We start from the raw sequence: 21,243 nt of genomic DNA on the forward strand, positions 1-21,243 counted from the left end.
TCCTCTTCTGATCTTCAAAAGATGCTGCTGAAAATAACCATGTACAAATGTTACTTTACATATGTGGAAGTATATCTGTAAGAAATTATATTAGAAATATAATCGTTGGATCAAAGGATGTGGGCGTTTGATAAGTGTTTCCAATTTTGTAAGATATTGCCAAGTTGCAAGACAGTTTGCAATCTTCAGTTTGTTTCTTAAATAAAGCATCTTGTTTAAAAGTAGCCGTTGAGGGCTTCCCTGGTGGCACAGTGGTTGAGAGTCCGCCTGCCGATGCAGGGGACACGGGTTCGTGCCCCGATCCGGGAAGATCCCACATGACACGGAGCGGCTGGGCCCGTGAGCCATGGCCGCTGAGCCTGCGCGTCTGGAGCCTGTGCTCCGCAACGGGAGAGGCCACAACAGTGAGAGGCTCGCGTACCGCAAAAAAAAAGAAGAAAAAAAGTAGCCGTTTAGGCCCAGTAGAACAGATTATCTATGTCACATGGGCTTTTTCAGAATATATATACATAGTAAGTTTTGAAATCAGGAAGTGTAAGCTCTCCAACTTTGTTCTTTTTCAACATTGTTTTGACTATACTTTTTTTTTTCTGGCCGTGCCACACGGCTTGCGGGATCTTAATTCCCTGATCAGGAATTGAACCCACGCCCCCTGCAGTGGAAGTGCAGAGCCCTAACCACTGGACCACCAGGGAATTCCCATTTTTGACTATTGTTTGATTCCTTGCATGTCCGTATGAACTTCAGGATCAGCTTGTCAGTTTTTGCAAAAATGGCCAGCTGGAATTTTGTTAGGGATTGCAATGAATCATAGATCAGTTTTGGAAGTATTGTCATCTCAACAATATTGTCTTCTAATCCATTTATTTAAATGTGCTTTAACTTCTTTCAATTGCTAGTTATTTTATTCTTTTGCTGCTATTGTAAATTGAATTTTCTAATTTCATTTTTCGATTGTTTGTTGGTAGCTTGTAGAAACACAATTACTTTTTCTTTATTGATCTTGTATCTTGCAACCTTGCTTGACCATTTATTAGTTCTAATAGTTTTTTTGTAGATTACTTAGGATTTTCTATGTATGAGAGCATGTCATCTGCAGAAATCATTTTACTTCTTCCTTCTCAGTCTGGATGCCTTTTATTTATTTTTCTTGCCTTATTGCCCTAACTAGAACTTCCAGTACAGTGTTAAATAGAGATGACAAAAGCAGACATCTTTGTCCTTTTTTTTAAAATTAATTAATTTTATTTTTGGCTGCGTTGGGTCTTCGTTGCCGTGCGCAGGCTTTCTCTAGTCGTGGCGAGCAGGGGCTGCTCTTTGTTGAGGTGCGCGGGCTTCTTATTGCGGTGGCTTCTCTTGCTGCAGAGCGCGGGCTCTAGGCACACGTGCTTCAGTAGTTGTGGCACATGGGCTTAGTTGCTCTGCTGCATTAGAGATCTTCCTGGACCAGGGCTCGAACCCGTGTCCCCTGCATTAGCAGGTGGATTCTTTTTTTTTTTTTTTTTTTTGCGGTACGCGGGCCTCTCACTGTGTGGCCTCTCCCGTTGCGGAGCACAGGCTCCGGACGCGCAGGCTCAGCGGCCATGGCTCACGGGCCCAGTCGCTCCGCGGCATGTGGGATCTTCCCGGACCGGGGCACGAACCCGTGTCCCCTGCATCGGCAGGCGGACGCTCAACCACTGCGCCACCAGGGAAGCCCAGACATGTTTGTCTTGTTCCTTATTTTAGCAACAAAACATTCAGTGTTTTAACATTAAGTATGATTCTAGTGAGTTTTCGTAGATGCCCTTTATCAGATTGAGGAAATTCTCTTGTATCCTCAATTTCTTCAGCGTTATATTCATGAAAGAGTATTGGATTTTGTCCAGTGCTTTTTCTGCGTCCGTTGTGACAGTCTTGTGGCTTTTATCCTTTAGTCTATGAATAGGGTGTACTCCGTTGAGTTTTGCATGTTGAGTAGGGCTTACTAGTAATTCTCTGTGCTTTCTGCAACTCTCGTCACAGAACCGCTGTGACGCTGTCAGGTAGTTTTGCTGCAGCCATCCATTTGATGGGGGTTTCGGGGGTTCCCCGATGCTTTGTTTTGTTGAAGGTGTCTGTGGGTGGTGAGTGTTTGTTTTTTATTTATTTTTTTGTCTTTTTTTTTTTTTTTTCCTGGTTGTCAGGGAAAGAGTAAGGGAGATTCACAAGCTATGCTGCCATCATGATTCTCTAAGAGAGAATAGACCATAATGCCTATGATAGAATTGAAATTTTACTCCTTAATTCTACTAATTAGGGAATATAATAAGAATAAGAATATAGGCCTGACTGTTTAAGATGAATGGAGATTTTATATGTTATTTGGGATGCATGGCAGCATCCAAAATGGACTTGTATAATTGAACATAAAGCCCCGAAGTTTATGGAGGAAGACCACTGTTTTTAGCCAAGAGCCACTTAGGATGCCTTCAGTATCTCAGAGTTCCAGAACTATAATTCCCAGTATCACAGAATGGGGTCTAGTAACCATCAGCACTGGCATCCCATGGGAGCTTTATGGCAATCCAGAATCTTAGATTACCCCAGACTTACTGATTCACAACCTACCTTTTAACTAGATCTCAGGTGATTCCTATCCATGTTAATGTTTGAGAAGCTTCCATGTATTTACTCTCAAGGTATGACTTTGGGTAATAGGACAATTTGCCTTTTTAAGTGATGAATCACATTTACTAATGCTTTTTTTTTAAAAAAAGCTTAACTGTAAAGACATAATAATGTAAGTTGTGCACCTGAAGCCCTAAAGGTAATAAAAGGATAAAAAACTTTTTAGGGGCTTCCCTGGTGGCTCAGTGGTTAAGAATCCGCCTGCCAATGCAGGGCATGCAGGTTCAAGCCCTGGTCCGGTAGGATCCCACATGCCACGGAGCAACTAAGCCTGTGCACTGCAACTACTGAGCCAGCGCTCTAGAGCCTGTGAGCCACAACTCCTGAAGCCCATGTGCCACAGCTACTGAAGCCCGTGTGCCTAGGGCCCGTGCTCCGCAACAAAGAGAAGCCACCGCAATGAGAAGCCTGCGCACTGCAACGAAGAGTAGCCCCCGCTCGCCACAACTAGAGAAAGCCTGCGTGCAGCAACAAAGACCCAATGCAGCCAAAAATAAATAAATAAAGTTATTAAAAAAAACCTTTTTAATGTAGTCCACCTATAATATTGATAAGATTGCTTTTAGGGCCAAAGCTGTTTATGTTTTCAGCATGCTAGCCTATAGCAACTGTCTCTTCATTTACTGTGTATTAAAGATCATTCATCTCTTAACTTTACATTTTGATTGATGTTACCTTAAAAATAATTTATCCACTGCCTTGTTCAGAAAGGATTTAAGATAGCTTTATCATTTTGTTGTGAACTGATAACTGGAGGAATTAATGGAATGTACGTATATTTACTGTCAAAGAAAATAATACTGTTCATTATATGTTGAAATTCTAACTTTTTACTTCAATATTATTTTATTAGTTATTTGTGAATTACAGTATTATTTTAAAATTACAACATGATTGTGTGTTATAGCATTACAGATTAAATGGTCATTTCACATTTCAGATCTTGGTAATGTTCTAACTTCTACACCAAATGCCAAAACTCTTAATGGTAAAGCTGAAAGCAGCGATAGTGGAGCTGAATCTGAGGAAGAGGAGGCCCAGGAAGGCGTGAAAGGAGCAGAACAAAGTGATAACGGTAATCTTTGGGTTATGAGCTAATCACTCTACATTAACTAAGGCGAAAGGCTATGGAGAGGTTTGGACTTATCTGGCATTGTGTGCGATTAGGGCACGTGGAGCGATGTGGGCTGTTGACCCTATAACCAGGTTCGTTGTGGACCAAGAGGCTCTACTACAGAGTTCAGGGACAGCCAACCTTAAGCATAAATGGATTGATGTTAATTGAAGGCAAACAAGGATAGGCCACTCCTCTAGATGGAATGCCTGAAATGCTGCATTAGAAATGTTTTCATTTAAGGTATTGTGCATATGCATATGAATATGCATATGTTACCAAGGAGAAGAGACAAGTTAAATTCTCAATATCTTGTCAAGAATGGCATGGATTCCAGAGAATAGGATACAGGCAGAGATTCTGATGAAGAGGGAACATTGGAATCGTGGGGTACTGCATTAGGGGGGCCTTGTGAGTAAGAGTACCAGTGATTCTTGGGGAGACTAGTTTAGAAAGGGGACGCAGAAAGACACTAAAACAAACCATACAGCTTAGTTTTGCCTTCACTTTCCAGTAAAGGCTGACAAATAATACCTTCTTTGAAGGCTCTTTTTATTGGCTATGTAGACCTATATATGGCTGGGTCTCATAGAGCAATTTGCCTATGCCCGAAGGAGTGAAAAGACCTCAAGAGATTGATCTCTTAAAAGGGGTTCTAGGGCTTCCCTGGTGGCGCAGTGGTTGGGAGTCCGCCTGCCGATGCAGGGGACGCGGGTTCGTGCCCCGGTCCGGGAAGATCCCACATGCTGCGGAGCGGCTGGGCCCGTGAGCCATGGCCGCTGAGCCTGCAGGTCCGGAGCCTGTGCTCCGCGACGGGAGAGGCCACAACAGTGAGAGGCCCGCGTACCGCAAAAAAAAAAAAAAAAAAAAAAAAAAGGGGGTTCTAGAAGATTCACAGGGAGCTGAAGCAGTTTTGAAACCAACGCAGTTTGGGTGAGCTCTCAGCATATAATTAACCCCTTTTCAAGGAGCATCCCATCTCTCTGATCCACGTAGGAAGCCCTTCAAATGGATTATGATAGGCTGGGGAAATGACTACCTGATATTAGAACATAGTGTACAGAAGTTTTCCTACAGTGAATTTTTATGAATCTCTCCGTTTTCACATAAAAGATAAGAAACTGATGAAGAAATCTGCAGACCCTAAGAACCTGGAAATTGTTGTCACTAATGGCTATGAAAAAGACAGCTTTGTTCAGGGTGTACAGAACGACATTCATGCCAGTCCTTCCCTGAATGGCAGAGGCGCCGAGACAGTAAAATCTGTCGATCAAACCTTGGAGCAAACGGAAAAGACTGCTGTCTGCGTTCACCAAGGTAGTGTCGCGTCAAAGTTGTGTCTCTGGCTTCTTTCCTATGAGTAATATGTTCTTTTAATAATTTTAGGATACTTAGGAGCTGTTGAGAATTTTTAAAACCTCTATTCAGCAACATCTTAAGGTTTATTAATATTATAAGGGTTTATAGCTTTGAAAGACCGAAATAGGGCCAAGGCTTTTATAGTTTTCTTGAAATATTTTTTGTTGTGTTTTTGTATGGAATTTAAAAATAAGGTCTTTGAAATTTTTTCTTTTAACTCACATCTCTAATTATATGATACTTTTGTTCTCAGGTCAGCAAAATAAGGTATAGTCGTTTCATAATTTACGGCTCTAGGAGTGAGCCTATAGTGTGTACACAGTGAATTATGGACATTGCTGTAATTCACTAGAGAAACCAAGAAATACCATTTCTTAATATAACAACCAAATGTGCACAGTTGCATCCCAAGTTTAGGGTCCTAGCTGGTAGTTTTTTCTTATAAAGTTGATAGGTTTTTATAAGTTTGATCTGGACAGTGTCTTTAGAATTCCATGATAAAATACTTTGTAATCTTTTTACATAAAAATTACTGACTAAATTTAAAATTTTGGTAAGTTAAAAGAAAGTAAATCAAATTTATCTCCCAATATGAAAATAATATAGAGCAGATAAATTTTGAAAATGTAATAAATGCATTTGTCTTCAGTTAGAGAATAATTATTCTACCTGGACATTTGTATATATTTAGATGTAAATGATGATCATGTTGAAGATGTTTCAGCAATTCAGCATTTGACGAGTGATTCAGACAGTGAAGTTTACTGTGATTCCATGGAGCAATTTGGACAAGAAGAGGTAAAAATGACATTTTTTAATTGGTAAATTTTCAAACTGATATATCAGAATTCCATGCATAACTTCTGTTAATAACAGATGTGTATGCTGTTCACCACTTTGAAAACATACTTCTAACATGTTTAAACATTTGTATTTTGGTTTTTTTGTGAATTAAAAAATATATAAAATTCCTAAATATTCAAAAATGTTTAAATATTATAATTTATAATGTATTTACATTTATAAATATTCTGAGAGAGGTGGGATGGGAGGCAAAAGGTGAACTCCTTATGCTAGTCCTTACGTTTGAGACATTGATAACAGCCAAGAAGAGTGAACAATTTCAAACAGATAAATCTGTTCTTCACATTGACTAATACATTGGACTGAAATTTTAAGTGGAAATACTTTTCAAATTTCAGTTAATTAAGATTTGGTATTGAAAACTAACATTTGGAAAACCACTAAAAGTACATGAATTTTTTTTTTTCTCTTTGACAACTTTTTCTGATAACGACCAGGGTGGTTTTGACAGCTATATTTATGTTTGTTGTTTTTACATCCTCCCCCTGGTCTTTCCCCACCGCTGTTCTAACACAGTGCTTTTTAAATTTTTAAAATTTATTTTGTTTTATTTTTTATTTTAAAATTAAATTAATTTAAAATTTTTTAAATTTATTTTTAAATTTTATTGAAGTATAATTGATTTACAGTGTTGTGACAGTGCATTTTGAGTACAGTAACTCTGGATGTTTAAATGTTTCTTGGATGAATGACTGAGTCACGAGCACAGTTCACTGCCAAACATCTCAGTTCTTTGCTTGTATATAAATCATCTCTATCCCATTTCTCCCCTACAGATGGGAGGCAGAATATGAATTGAAGACATTTTTTAGAAAAATAATATTTTCTATAATAACATTAAAAAAATACCGCTTTATAAAACCAGTCATTCTTCAGTTGTCATGGAAACCTTGTGGTGTATAACTATGTGCTTTACGTTTGTAGTCTTTAGATAGCTTTACGTCAAACAATGGACCATTTCGCTATTACTTGGGTGGTAATCCCAGTCAGCCCTTGGAAAGTTCTGGTTTTCCTGAAGATGTTCAAGTATCTCCTGGGAATGGCAACAGTGGGGACACACAGGCGGCAGCAGTGGAAGGCAAAGGTGAAGTAAAGCACGGAGGAGAGGATGGCGGGAGTAACAGTGGAGCGCCGCACCGAGAGAAACGGGCTGGAGAAAGTGAGGAATTCTCTAACGTCAGGAGAGGGAGAGGTGTGTAGCACTTGTTTTTTGTTCTCACTGTCTTTATAAATGAATTAATGAAACGGGGAGGCTCTAGATAGGAGAGGCACTAGGACTGTCCCTCTGCGAAGGGAATGTTGAAAGTTATCCTCGCGGAACATCTGACCATTTTCCCTTATGTCTGGTTCTCTCCTTTGACTCTACAGGGCATAGCAGTGTATTCTTTGAAGGTGTGGGAGAAAACATGTCTATTTCCACATCTTTTATGCAGTTTTTTAAGGTAGCCAAATTTATGTTGTATCACCTCCTTGAACGCTCACTGATTGCTCCAGCTGTGCTGCTGCTTTTTTCCTACTATAGGTGAAAATCTGAATTCCTTATTGTTTCCCATTTCCCTGCTTAGGTCAAAAGACATCATTTCAAGCTGATAAATCAAGTAATAGAGATAAAAGAACATTTAACAGTACAGAGGGAAGCATTAAGAATATTAATGTGATCAGGTAATAAAGAGTTGAGTGGGGAAGAAAAGTAGGAATATTAATTTACAGTTGTTTATAGTAAGGAATCAATAGGTACTGTCAAAATAGCCATTTGAACAAAAACAAACCTTTCTAATTTATCAGAGAAAAATACACATTTTTAAAACAGCAGTGAAAACAAACCATGTAGTAAAATATTTTTTAAAACCCATAAAACAATGCATAATATAAAAGACTTAAGATCAAATGTATTTGTGAAAGCAGTACAAGTAAAGAGGCTCTACTCACCTACTTAAAGAAGAAGGTATTTGGACTGGTTCACAAAACAAAGCATAACTTCATGCTATAGTCTACAAGAGGCATATTCAGAAAGTAACAAATAAAAATACAGGCAAAGGTATCTCACACAAATGCACATTAAAATAAGACAAGGTTAGTAATCTTGATATCATGGAAGATTAATTTCAGGACAAAAAGCATTAAGATAAAGAGGGCCACTTGTAATGTTAAGGTGTGCAGTAGAGACTTTAAATTGTTAATATCTTATATAACATCAACACTTCAAAAAGCAAAATCTGCAGATGATATAAGGAGAAATAGGGAAAATCATATTAATATTCAGGAGACTTTAATATCCTTTTTTTGGTCTATATGAGAGTATAAGGACAAAAACATAACTAAGGATAATGAGAACCTTACTAACATAATTAATTTGGTAAATCTAATTGGTAGTTATCAAACTGTGTACCATGATACCTATGGAACCTGATAATTCTAGATGCTAAATTTTTCTTTGTTACCCTTATGACACCCAGGCAAGAAACTTTGGACTGTATTTCTTATTTATTGTCACCGTTGTCTCCCCCTTTCTACATTTGGTCCATCAGATAAACCTGTAATTCATTCTCTCTAATGTCTTCCTTTCCAATTTGATAGCCAGGCCAAGCTTTTCATTTTTCACTGAAACCTCTTAAGCTTGTATGACTGTTCTTATTTTCTAATTAAATACATTCTCAAAGTGATCAGGATAATCTCTCTTTTTTTTTTTTTTACTAAGACACATTCTTCCTATTGAAGAATATACAGTGTTTTTTGTCTGTATATATGCCTATATATATATAGGTCTGCCTATAAAGCTTACACTCCTCACCTTCACATGGAACTTGATTCGACCTGTCCTTTGCTCTTCCTGATGTTATCATCCTCATGTTTTCATCACTCTAGGCCATCTGGCCTCTTATATGGAGGAAGGATCTGAAATATAAGGCCATCTGTCATTTGAATATCTATGTCATTGAATATTTATTTATATATATATATATATACATACATATATATATATATATATACATATATATATATATATATATATATATATATGTATCGCTGATCCAGGAAAAGTCCCCAACACAGGGCATTTCACAATGTTCAAAGAAAGAGAATAGAAAACAATTCCCCCATTACCTCAGCCCCTACCTCTAGTCCCACTCAGAAGAGCCTAATATAGAAGCAACAGACACTGATGATATCAAGCCTACAAGGTCAGGTCTGGGCCAACATACCAGTAGGGCAATGTCAACGTGGCAGGAAACCCACTCTATTTAGGTAGATTGATAGAGTTGCCTGTGTCATAGATAAACAAGCTGACAAAAACTGACCTGGGAACTATGTAGATATCCTACAGACAAGGAAAAAATAAAAAGGAGAGTAGAGAGGGGGAAAGGCGCTTAGGATGCAAACAAAAGATCTGTTTTGGAAGAATATATATGCCAGAAAACAGAACATTTTAGATAACCAGTATTCCTCACTCAATAAAAAAGAATATAAACACTTACAAATAGGAGATCGAAGCAGAGATGATAAGCCTAAAAAAAGGAAATTGCATAGGTAGGGGGAAAATTGGAGGCATAAGTAATAGTTATATAACTTATAAATACATTGGAAACAGTAAAGAAGAGAATTGACATGGCAGAAATGCAAGTCATTCATTTATTCAAGAAAGGCAGCTTATACAGTTTGGGCAGAGGGCCCCTCTTTACAAGAAAAAATACAAATTTGTGAATATTTAGTTAAGAAAAAGGTCACAACGTATTACTAGAACCTTGGATTCAGGCTTCTTTCTTTAGGTAATTTAACAAAATTGTTTATATGAAACGCTTCCTGTTTAAAATCTGACTTTACCCACCTACAGCTCTCTACGGCTTCCAGAAATCACAGGGGCCCGTACAGGGGGATGGGCTGATACTCCTGTCTTGGTGAAGGCGGTTTGAACACTGAGTATTACAAAGGATGTAGTAAAGTGAGCAGAGATAGCAGTAGTTCTCTGTCACCATCAGAATCCACTGATAGACCGTCACAGAATATGTCAGGCTCTTAAGGATGCAGGAAAAAACTAAGCCTCAAATTTGACTTCCCACTTTTTTTTTCTGTGTAAATTCCAGACCAATAGCTGAGTTCAGGAATGACCACTTCAAATTTTACTTCCTTTCGATACAAGAGTAGAGGTCTTCTTGAAAATGGCATCGAGCATTTCAGTGTACTCTTTGGGGTTTAACTTGGCAGATGCTGTTTTGGACTTCCCTGGTGGTCCAGTGGTTAGGACTCTGCACTCCCAATACAGGGAGCCCAGGGTCGATCCCTGTTTGGGGAACTAGGATCCTGCATGCCACATGGCGAGGTCAAACAAACAAACAAACAACTGTTTCAGCCTTTGTGAAAAATAACTTGGCAACACTCATTAAGAACCACAACAAAATTGTTATCCTTTCACCCAGGAATTCTTCTTTGAATTTGTCTGACCTAAAGAAATCAACAGAAATTTGGACAAGAATTTATATACAAAGACATTCATTGCAATGTTATTTGTAATCGCAAAAACTTGGAGTCACCCTATCTAAAAGTGCAAAATGATTGAGTAAATTATTTCATGGTCTTACTAGTGAATTCATATAGCTGTTTCAGTGTTTTTGGAATTGGAGTAAAATTTAATGATGCACGTAAATGTTCATAATATTTTTTAAAAGTAGTACACAAAATCACGTATAAAGGGTAATGCCAATTCTGTAAATATAGGCGTAGAAAAAAGAACGTATGGATAGACAACAAAATGTTAGTAGTAGTGAGATTTCAATATAAGTGTAATGGAATTTATAAGAAAAACCATTTAAAAACCTTTTGGGAGGCTTACAGTGATCAAATAGGAAAACATGGCTATTTAGTGTAGCTTTTAATACTCCAAAGAAACAGCCTCATATTTTTTCAATCTTGTTACTGTATTAGTGAAGAATTTTTAAGAATGTACCCCAAATATGTGTATTATTTGTGTATTATATACATTGAGTCATGTACTAGTATATTAGGTACATTATAAAACCTTAGCAAAAAAAAAAATTAAGACTATAAATAGAAGTCTATACCTATGTCAACTTCTTTGATTTTAATAGTTTATTTTGTGTACTTCCTGATTGCTTCCACTCCACTTTGGAGATTTAGGTCTCAAAGAAATAGAGGAAAAATGAAAAAAGAAAAACACAAAAAACACCCCACCATTTCTACTTTTCTAAGAGTGATTAAAACTAACTTATTTTGCTCTCTTAAAATAGGGCACAGGATGCAACATTTGAGTGAAGGAAACAAAGGTCGGCAAGTGGGAAGTGGAGGTGATGGGGAACGCTGGGGTTCAGACAGAGGGTCGAGGGGCAGCCTCAACGAGCAGATCGCTCTCGTGCTCATGCGCCTGCAGGAGGACATGCAGAATGTCCTTCAGAGACTCCACAAACTGGAGACGCTGACGGCATCGCAGGTAGCCTTCCTCATTTGTCTTATCTTCATCTGCTGTTGATCCCATCAAACAGTGTGTAATTGGAATCTGTGTTAATCTGATTTAAATGAACCATACAAATGATACCCAAAGCTTATTTTAGCAGTTAAGTAAGATTATATGTTTAGGGAACCAGGTTCAGATTATGTTTTATCAAGAGGTATATGGTGTGTTCCAATGAGAAGAATATTCAAATACACTGATTTGAATGGTTTTGCTAAGAAAGAGACAAATTCTGGATCCACAAAATGCTAAACAGTAACAGTTTACAAAATGCTTTTTCTTGTTAAATGTGTGATTTTTTGGTATGTGCATTTAATATCTTTCTTGCTAGACTATAAACACTGTGATTGTAGGGACTGTATATATACTATTTTATTTACTGCTGCTAAAGGACAGAGCCTTGTTCCAAGGAGGGGGCACAATAAATATTTGCTGTTAGATTTTAAAAAAATCGGATTTACACACATCAATGGAGTTTAATGGTTTTTAAAAGGATCTACTTTTGAAAATATTATTTCAGAAAAGACTGACCCAAAAGCCAAATACTACTTAAAATAATTGGAATTTTTCAGCATATAAAATTAGCAGTACCATGTTGGAGACAGGAAGAACACGAGAAGAATAAGAAGTGTTGAACAGTGCAGTTTGTGGCACTAATAGAGACCACAGCTAAAGTCCTAGGGTTCACCATTGAAGGGCCATCCTTTTGTAGTAAGCGTTGTCTTCTATCTTGACCTCTTTTTAAAATGCTGTGGAGGTAATACACTAACTTACCCATTCTTTACTGTAAATTAGTTTTAGGCTCAAAGCTTTCAAGCCAGAGAGAAATGTAGAGTTATGATTTGACCTCCACTATGGTTTGCTATAGCTTATCATGAATCTCCAAAACAGATATTTGGATATTGTTCACATAATCTTTACACTTTTACAGTTTTAATAATCAAGTCTATAGTTCTCAAATGTGTTTGTAAGTTGGTAGTTTATATGGAAATCAAGGAATTAATAAGAAATGTTGAGTAAGTAACTTAATAAGAATGTAAAAGAAGTAATGGTTCTGATTAATTTGAGGTTTTATTTTGATAATTTTATATTTGAACTATAAAGTGTCAGAGATAATTATTTGGCTAGCAATTTTAGGGACTTAATTTGGTCACTGTGAGTTTCAGGATAATCAAAGCATAGTTAGCAGAAAAATCAAGAGTAATCCAATATTTCACCCTTTTTTAAAAAAAAAAAAAGATAGGAAATAGAAAAAATTACTGTATTTTTTTTCTTTTTGTCAAAGCTAAATCAGTTTCATTTGTGTTGATAGGCAAAATCATCAGCATTACAGACCAGTAATCAGCCCCCTTCACCGGTAAGAAATTCTTATCTTAAATCTAAGTGCCAGAGTTTCAAATAAGTTACAGTAAATTTAGATTATATGACATCCTGAAAGTATTCCAAATGAAATCTACCCTTTAGAACTTTGAAGTTTAAAATATATTTTGTTTTGTACTAAGTCTGAAGTACTTCTGAAAGTCTACATTCTGAATTACGCTTTAAAATTATCTCCCTCCCTTTAGCAGGAGTGAGATCTATTATTAGTTATATAGTTTCAAAATTATGGTGTGTTTTTTAAGTTTATATGTGCAATATGTAATAGATTGGTGACCAGCTTATTTTATTTTCTCAGAGACCATCTTGGTGGCCCTTCGAGATGTCTCCTGGTGCATTAATCTTTGCTATCATATGGCCTTTTATTGCCCAGTGGTTAGTGCATTTATATTACCAAAGAAGGAGAAGGTAATATGATAGTTTTATAATTCAAAGTGGTATGTAAACTCTTATACTCTATAGCAGACAGAGCTTTCAGTGGCAGTTAGGGAGATAGGTCCATTTTATAGATAGATTGTCATACTGAGCATTCTGTACTGATCCTGAGACTGAAACTACCTTGGAAATGATATCTAGTGGGTTTTTAGATACTTGTTAGATTAAAATTTTTTCACTTGACGGCATCTAATGTATTTGTACACCTTTGATTTATGCAACAGCAAGAAAATGATTACAGGCTTAAGTTTTATGTCTTATGAAGAAACAGTGTTCTCAAAGTATGATTTTTTGGGGGGGCCCTTTGCTAATATTAAAGGACAACAGATAAGAAAACTAATAATGCCAGCATGCTCTCTATACCTTAGAAATATAGACATTGGCATTTCAGAAAATGTTCATCCTGGTGGTTGACTAGAAATAGGGCTTATTCTAATTTGAGGGCCAGAATTCCAGTTTGGATGCCAGGAAATAACTCAGATAAGTCTGAGAATAATAGGTTCGAATCCTTGCAAGTGCTCTGAGATTGTCTAGATGAGGAATAACCTGAGGCCAAAACTCTTGGGTTCAAGAAAATTGTTAAAAGCATTTTTTTGGACACTATGTAAACTGAATTACTCTCCCTGGATGGGCAGATGGACAAATATTTGTCATTTGTGGCCTCACTGATTATGTTTCTGGTGTTTCATCACCATTTCCCATTAAGTCAAAACAGATGGGGAAAAGAGATAGGGGATTTGGTGGTAAGATTTTAAGTGCTCTCTTACATATGTGCAGTAGAAACACATTTTTAAAAAATCTACGAGTTTAAATAATTATAGGTCTGTTGTTCCTCTACCAAAGAACCCACATTTCTAATTACTGCACGTGATAACAAAAGCAAAAACCAAACATTTACCCTTCTCCTACGTCAAAGGGCTAAGCAGCACACTAGTCTAAGTGCTCCAGTGAGAATGCATTATAGTAGAGAAACGGAAATGCATGTGGCCTTAGGTGACTTGGTTTAGTCTTCCTTGTTCTCTCCTTATGTTAAGACTGTTTGATTTATGTTCATAAATGAACTCAATACGTTTTCTGGTACATTAATGTTCTTGGAATATACTTGCTCACTTAAAAAACTTTTGTGAGATTTCAGAAGCCTAAGTTGCCTTCTCAGTATCATTTACCCCCTTTCTAAGCCATCTGTGTATGTGTCATTTCAGCTGTTAAGATACAGACCTTGGGACTATATCTATAGATATAGACTATAGACCGTGGTCCAGTGGTTAAGAATCCACGCATCCACTGCAGGGGGTGTGGGTTCAATCCCTGGTTGGGGAACTAAGATCCTGCATGCTGCATGACGTGGCCAAAAAAAGGGGAAAAAAAGATATAGACCTTAATTTAAATCCTTTCTTTTCTTTGTTCACACATTTTGTGTTTCTCCTGTGATGGTTGGGTGCTATACAGTGTTTTAAATCCTAATATCCCTGACAATAGGAGGAAAAAAGAACCAAACCTTTTTTCAATATGTGGTTATACTGGATTTAAGCGGCTGGCAACAGTGGTGCTAACGGGAGGTGTTTACATGTTTTGCAATGCATTTCAAAGTTCTTTTTCATGTTTTCCTTTGTAGAAACTTGGGGATTGGAGAATAGAAAAATTCAACACATGACAAAAAAACCTAAAGTTTACTTCGATTAATAATTTATTTCATGCTTAAGGTTGAAGCAGCTTGTCAGTTTATTAAAGACTGAAAACACAAACTGTACTTTGCTTCAGCAGTCCCGGAAAATTGCAGTTTTTCTAAAATTATTATTATTTTTTAATGTTCCTTACTTGTAAAAGTGTATGCGATTTCTCCTAAGTATTCCTTTCAGTTGTTGACAGATGTCTCTGCATGGAGAAGCTTTTCTCTGTTCCTAAGTTTCTACTTTGTTCTTATTGAATCTTTATCCAGTCTTCCAATGTCTGTTAGGTATTTAATCCTTCAAAGTTGTAAATTATTAGTGCTCTGCAACTGCATTTTGATGAGACGTAGTGTTTTTATGTATTGCTTACTTACATATGTAAGGAGTCAACTGGGGTTGGCTATGGAAATAAGTTTTGGCTTGAGGGGATGTAGGCATCTTTTAATCTGGCAGTGTTTAACAGGTTTTAATCTGACAGTTATAGGAAAGAAGACTAGAGAACATGGTGCATGGTTTAGGGAAGACAGGTCTGTGTTAGAGATGAAGAGAAAGATCTAGAAATACTCTTAGGATGGGAAAAATGTGGCCAGGAGAGGGTGTGCCCTACTTATAACAGGGCCCACCCTGTACCTCATCCTCTAGCACAGTGTCTGGCATGTATTAGGCTTTCAATAAATATGTGCTGAATGCATGGCTGAAGGCCTACTCTGGGCAGGATGGCAACTGAAGTACCATGTGACCTGGAGAAGCTTTGATGTTATTTAACATCTGGATGCAAACACACACTGAGATAATCCTATACACGTGTAAAATAAGTGGTTATCTATTTGTGGTAAGTTTTAAAAAAAAATTTTTTTTTACATGAAAAGTAATACTTAAGGTCCACTGCTTGATTCTTTTTTCCCCAGTATAGAAGAATATAAATTTTTTATAGTTGATTTACAATGTTAATTTCTGCTATACAGCAAAGTGATTCAGTTATACATACATATACATTCTTTTTTTTCATATTCTTTTCCATTATGGTTTATCATAGGATATTGAATATAGTTCTCTGTGCTATACAGTAGGACCTTGTTGTTTATCCATTCTATATATAATAGCTTACATCAGAAAAATATAAATTTAAAAGTAAAAGAGATCTCATATCACTCTGAAGGGGATCTGAAAAACATTCTTTCTGTACATGCTATGAAGAGTATCATCTGCAGACCTGTTCAAAATTAGGCCCTGAACAGCCTCCTATGGTACTACCTCCCCTCAGTTACCTAACCTGGTCATTCTGCTATTAAAACTATCCATGAGTTAAATACTGAAAGCAGGCCAGTGTTTTTTTTTGGCTGCAGGGCGGCAGCTTGCAGAATCTTAGTTCCCCAACCAGGGATCGAACCTGGGCCTACGGTGGTGAAAGCACCGAGTCCTAACCACTGGACCGCCAGGGAATTCCCTGAAAGCAGACCTTTTAAGTCCACAAGACTATTCTTAATCTATTACACAAAGACCTCACTTCTCAGATACTGCATTTTTTACAAACGGAAGGTTTGTGGCAACCCTGTCACAAGGCTGTCAGTACCGCCTCCCAACAGCATTCAGTCACTTCATGTCTCTGTGTCATATTTTGGTAATTCTTGAAATATCTCAGACTTTTTCATTATTATTGTATCTGTTATGGTGATCTGTGATCAATGATCTTTGATGTTGCTACTATGACTTGCCAAAGGCTCAGATGATGGTTAGCATTTTTTAGCAATGAAACATTTTTTTAATGATTTTTTTTTAAAGGGAACTTTATTTTTATTTTTTGGCTGAGTTGGGTCTTCGTTGCTGCACAGGCTTTCTTTAGTTGCGGCGAGTGGGGGGCTACTCTTTGTTGCGGTGCGCGGGCTTCTCACTGCAGTGGCTTCTCTTGTTGCAGAGCACGGGCTCTAGGCGTTCAGGCTTCAATAGTGGTGGCACGCGGGCTCAGTAGTTGTGGCTTGCGGGCTCTAGAGTGCAGGCTCAGTAGTTGTGGCACACAGGCTTAGTTGCTCCTAGGCATGTGGGATCTTCCCGGACCAGGGCTCGAACCCATGTCCCGTGCATTGGCAGGCGGATTCTTAACCACTGCACTACCAGGGAAGCCCAATAAAGCATTTTAAAATTAAGGTCTGTACAGTTTTTTGAGACATAATGCTATTGCCACTTAACAGACTATAGTAGAGTGTAAACTGTTATATGCACTGGCAAACCAGAAAATTTGTGTGACTCACTTGATTGCGATATTAGCTTTATTGCGATGGTCTGGAGCCGAACCTGCATGATCTTCAAGGTCTGCCTGTAATTTGAAGGAAAGGATGTTTCTAACCACTTTCCTTTATCAGTCTGTCCAGGTTCATAAATGTGCTGGTAGGTGGTTTCCTTAGAGACAATGAGCTTTCAGTTTTTATTTAATAAAAACTGGATAGGGTGGGACAGGTCTCAGGAGAAACATTCTTCAGATGGAGCCTGGGGAAGGTGATACTGGACCAAAAATTCAGGCCCAGGCTTCTGAGGCAGGGAAAGAATCTCAGCAGTCCAGGCAGAGCAGAGAGTTCAGTGGGCTGGGGAAAGGCAAAATGTTATTCCTGTTTTCTTATCTGTTGTTTTCTGTAACTTTTCTTCTCTTACCACACTATACCCTACATTTTACAAGTTAATTTTTTATAAAAGGAGAGAAAGAGCTCACTAAGTGCCTGGAAAACATCCCAAAAATTCCAAAGATAGTGATAGTGACTTATGTCTCTTCTATTTCCCTATTACAGTTGAAGATTGGGGGGTTCATAGACCAATTTGTGTGTTTTTTGGTAAATCTACAGATTTGGTAAATCTTGTATAGCAGTCTGCATCACGTGGGTTCTTAGTAAGTGTTGCTAACTGTTCAGGCACCTCCCAACTAGCATTTCTGCTGAAGTCTCACTCAGGCAGTCTTTACAACCACCCACAATTCTCTTCCTCCAGGGGCCATTTTTCTTCATGCCAGAGTAATCTCCTCCCGTTATGTGAAAATCCAACTGATTATTTAAAATGTCACTCCTGCCAAGGTGTACATAAGATTCCTGCAGAGGATAAGGAGTGGTCTGATTATTTAAAAGATCATTCCTGCCAAGGGGGTTGCATAAGAGCGTTTCTACAGAGGAGAGGAATAAACTTGTAATGAGAGAGTTTCAGGCATTTTGGCATCTGGAATGCTGAGGAGGGTATAGAGATTTTACAGCTGTGGGTCCTTTCCCAGAACTCAGATCCCATGCGATTGTTGTGCTCACAAGCCCATTCTTCTCTGGTAGCTCACTCTGCTATCAGTAAAACCATCACATTATACACATCTGAGTTGTTGGTTTATATGTCCCTCCCATCCTCATCCTATCAACTAAACTGAGAGATTTTTTTTTTTTTTTTTTTTTTTTTTTTTTTTTTTTGTGGTACGCGGGCCTCTCACTGTTGTGGCCTCTCCCGTTGTGGAGCACAGGCTCCGGACGCTCAGGCTCAGCAGCCATGGCTCACGGGCCCAGCCGCTCCGCGGCACGTGGGATCCTCCCGGACCGGGGCACGAACCCGTGTCCCCTGCATCGGCAGGCGGACCCTCAACCACTGCGCCACCAGGGAAGCCCTAAACTGAGAGGTTTTTTGAGGGCTAAGAGCCTGCCTCAGAGATGTCTGAATCCCCAGTACCTGGCACAGTGCCTGGAAAATAACAGATACATAATATGTGTTGATTAAATGAACAGTCCAGGTTGTGTATCTGTCAACCTTTTTTTCTTTTTTTTTTTGCGGTACGCGGGCCTCTCACTGTTGTGGCCTCTCCCGTTGCGGAGCACAGGCTCGGGACATGCAGGCTCAGTGGCCATGGCTCACGGACCCAGCCGCTCCGTGGCATGTGGGATCTTCCCGGACCGGGGCATGAACCCGTGTCCCCTGCATCAGCAGGCGGACTCTCAACCACTGCGCCACCAGGGAAGCCCAACCTTTTGTTGTTTTATGAAGGTTCTTTGTTTCAAAACTTTCCATTTTGATAAAATTATGAAATAATTTTCAAAAATCTGAACTGTGGAATAGCCAACTAGAAAAAGATGAGAATCTAGAAGCTATGAGAGGAATGTACATTTAAATCGTTTGTTAGAAACTACTTGGTAATGTCATCACTTGCAGTTGGATCTTTCCTATTGAGCTCTAAGTGACACGAAGTAACTTCATAATGATCATTTGTAATTTTATGGTCTTATTTTGAATTTGAATATTATTATTATGTTACCATCAGCGAATTCTTTGGTATGGATGTGTTTCATATTCAGGTTGCATTTATACTCAGAGGACATTGTTTTTTTCCTTTCTTTTCAAAGAAAATTGAACTGAAGAAAATATTTTACTGAAGAAGACTACTGGGCCTGGATGACCTCGGGATGAAATGGATTGTGGAGCTCACACGAAACTCCTAGTTTGTGATGATTACATTTCTTTTTGTTGTCCAGTAGTTTGGTTTGTGTACATATATACATATATATATTTTGCACTACACAAATGATAACATTTTAAGGACTAATATTGCTGATACTTGAATAATCAATCTCAACTAGGTTATAAGTAACAGACTTAGATTTACCCTACCCTTGAACTTGAAGGACATTAAATTATTAATTATTCTTTGGTAACATGTTTACCTGATTATCTCCCATAGAGAAATATAAGCTGCTTTTCCAAGGTACAGTTGTGATAATAAGAACAGATTTATAACTGGGTATTTTTAATTTTCTAAATTAATTATGAGAAAGTATGCAAACCAGGAGTGAATTTCAAATGAGATGAAATCGACTTTCTTTCTTAGTCACTGAACCACCATGCGATTCAGTAGAAAACGACTGGAAGAATCTTCTCCACGTCCACTTTGTGGGCTGCCCATAATCTTCCTTGGGCATGCGCAGCTCTAACTTTAGTATTCAGGCATCATTATGACAAAGTAGAGCCCTATGTACTAGGCTTTGGTTTTACAAATGATTCACAGAATAGACATAACCCTCTAATGGAAATGATGAAGAATGGGCTTAACGTGTTCTGAACCTGTGGATCATTAATAAGATTTGTATTCAATCATATACATGGATTACTTTGTAATAATTTTCCTTTAACTGAGGACATCTTGTTTCTGCTTCATAGGGTGCTTTGAAATATAAAATGAAAACTTATTTATACTCTTTTTACAAAGGTCAAAGAGGAAACACAGGAAAATCACTTTTCTGCAACTGGTAAACCACACAGACCGGACTCTTAACCTCTTAGTGCCTCAGTTTTTCCTTTGGGGTATAATATTGGAGATACACCTATTTCACAAGGGGTATTGGAGAGATCTGCAAGCTAGCAGGCCATATGCTTCCATTTGAATAAGACATACCCAACTAATGTAAATTTGTGTCTCTCCTCCACCTCCCACATTTAGACTAAGAAGACTGTAATTTAGATCCTTGAAGGCTTTGTTTGGAATTATCCTTCCCGCATGCCTTTTAAAACTCCCTGCTCATGTAGATGTACCTTATGCTTTAAAGGTTTCTCTGATACAAAGGTTTAGTATCAAATAATTTTTTAAATTCTTGGTATGTGTGATGTTGGGTTTAGCATCATGTGTTCAGAGTGTTCTCAATAAGAGAGAAAGTAATCCATCCCTAGTCTAAAGGGTGGTTCTTTGTTTACCTGAAGAAAAAAGTATAAGAATACAATTTGCTTTTCTGAAGACTCTTTTTTTCCTTATTTTTTTTCTTACATGTAACTTGATGTTTTTTATTTTTTAATCCCATCTTGATTAAAATGTATCTGTCTAAAGAGATCTACTAATATTTGCTTTTTAAAAGCTGTCCTCTATTTATTTAGGGAAAAAAATGAAGCCGGTAACTGAATTATATGTAAAAATAAAATTTAGACCTGTGGGTTGGGAGTTATTTTAAAAAATTAGCTATCAATCTGGCATCAGAAAATGGTGGCTTTTCTCTTAGTATATAAATAAATAAGATGCAAAGTAAGAATGTAAGCAGTTGTGATTCATTACAAGCAGTTGGAGGTAACTAACTCCTAGGGATAACCATTTGTATCCTATTCCAAAGTCTTATTTTATAGTTTGAAAAGCACTTTGCACACAGTTCTTGTATATACAAGTAAAGACGTAATTATAGGATGTAGTGTTACTGCTTTAACAAGAACCTCATTTAAAATTGACAGCTATGGTATTTTTTTAATGATCTACTTCTTTTCTGTTTCTTTATTGTAAAATTAAGTTAAAAATAAAAGGTTAATGAAAAATGTTATGGTTT

The 21,243-nt window shown here is 37.6% G+C and overlaps 1 protein-coding gene across 7 annotated transcripts in view; it reads left to right on the plus strand.

The window, feature by feature from the left end:
- ACBD5 (acyl-CoA binding domain containing 5) overlaps nucleotides 1-21,232 on the plus strand; it is a gene marked incomplete at its 3' end in the record, with an annotated part of 34,548 nt that extends 13,316 nt beyond the window's left edge. For 4 of the 7 annotated variants that reach the window (XM_081228717.1, XM_081228721.1, XM_081228715.1 and 1 more), the window contains 8 exons: nucleotides 3,590-3,724; nucleotides 4,877-5,080; nucleotides 5,814-5,920; nucleotides 6,911-7,178; nucleotides 11,230-11,429; nucleotides 12,763-12,807; nucleotides 13,126-13,235; nucleotides 19,288-21,232. In XM_081228717.1, the coding sequence (XP_081084843.1) occupies nucleotides 3,590-3,724; nucleotides 4,877-5,080; nucleotides 5,814-5,920; nucleotides 6,911-7,178; nucleotides 11,230-11,429; nucleotides 12,763-12,807; nucleotides 13,126-13,235; nucleotides 19,288-19,300 (1,082 nt within the window). Of the gene's footprint in view, nucleotides 1-3,589; nucleotides 3,725-4,876; nucleotides 5,081-5,813; nucleotides 5,921-6,910; nucleotides 7,179-11,229; nucleotides 11,430-12,762; nucleotides 12,808-13,125; nucleotides 13,240-19,287 lie in introns of those variants that run through there. The other 3 variants (XM_081228716.1, XM_081228719.1, XM_081228720.1) reach the window with 1 other exon arrangement.
- Between the last annotated feature and the right edge of the window lie 11 nt (nucleotides 21,233-21,243).

The sequence above is a fragment of the Mesoplodon bidens genome (genome assembly GCF_964165515.1).
Source record: "Mesoplodon bidens genome assembly, chromosome: 3".
NCBI classification, from domain to species: Eukaryota; Metazoa; Chordata; class Mammalia; order Artiodactyla; family Ziphiidae; genus Mesoplodon; species Mesoplodon bidens.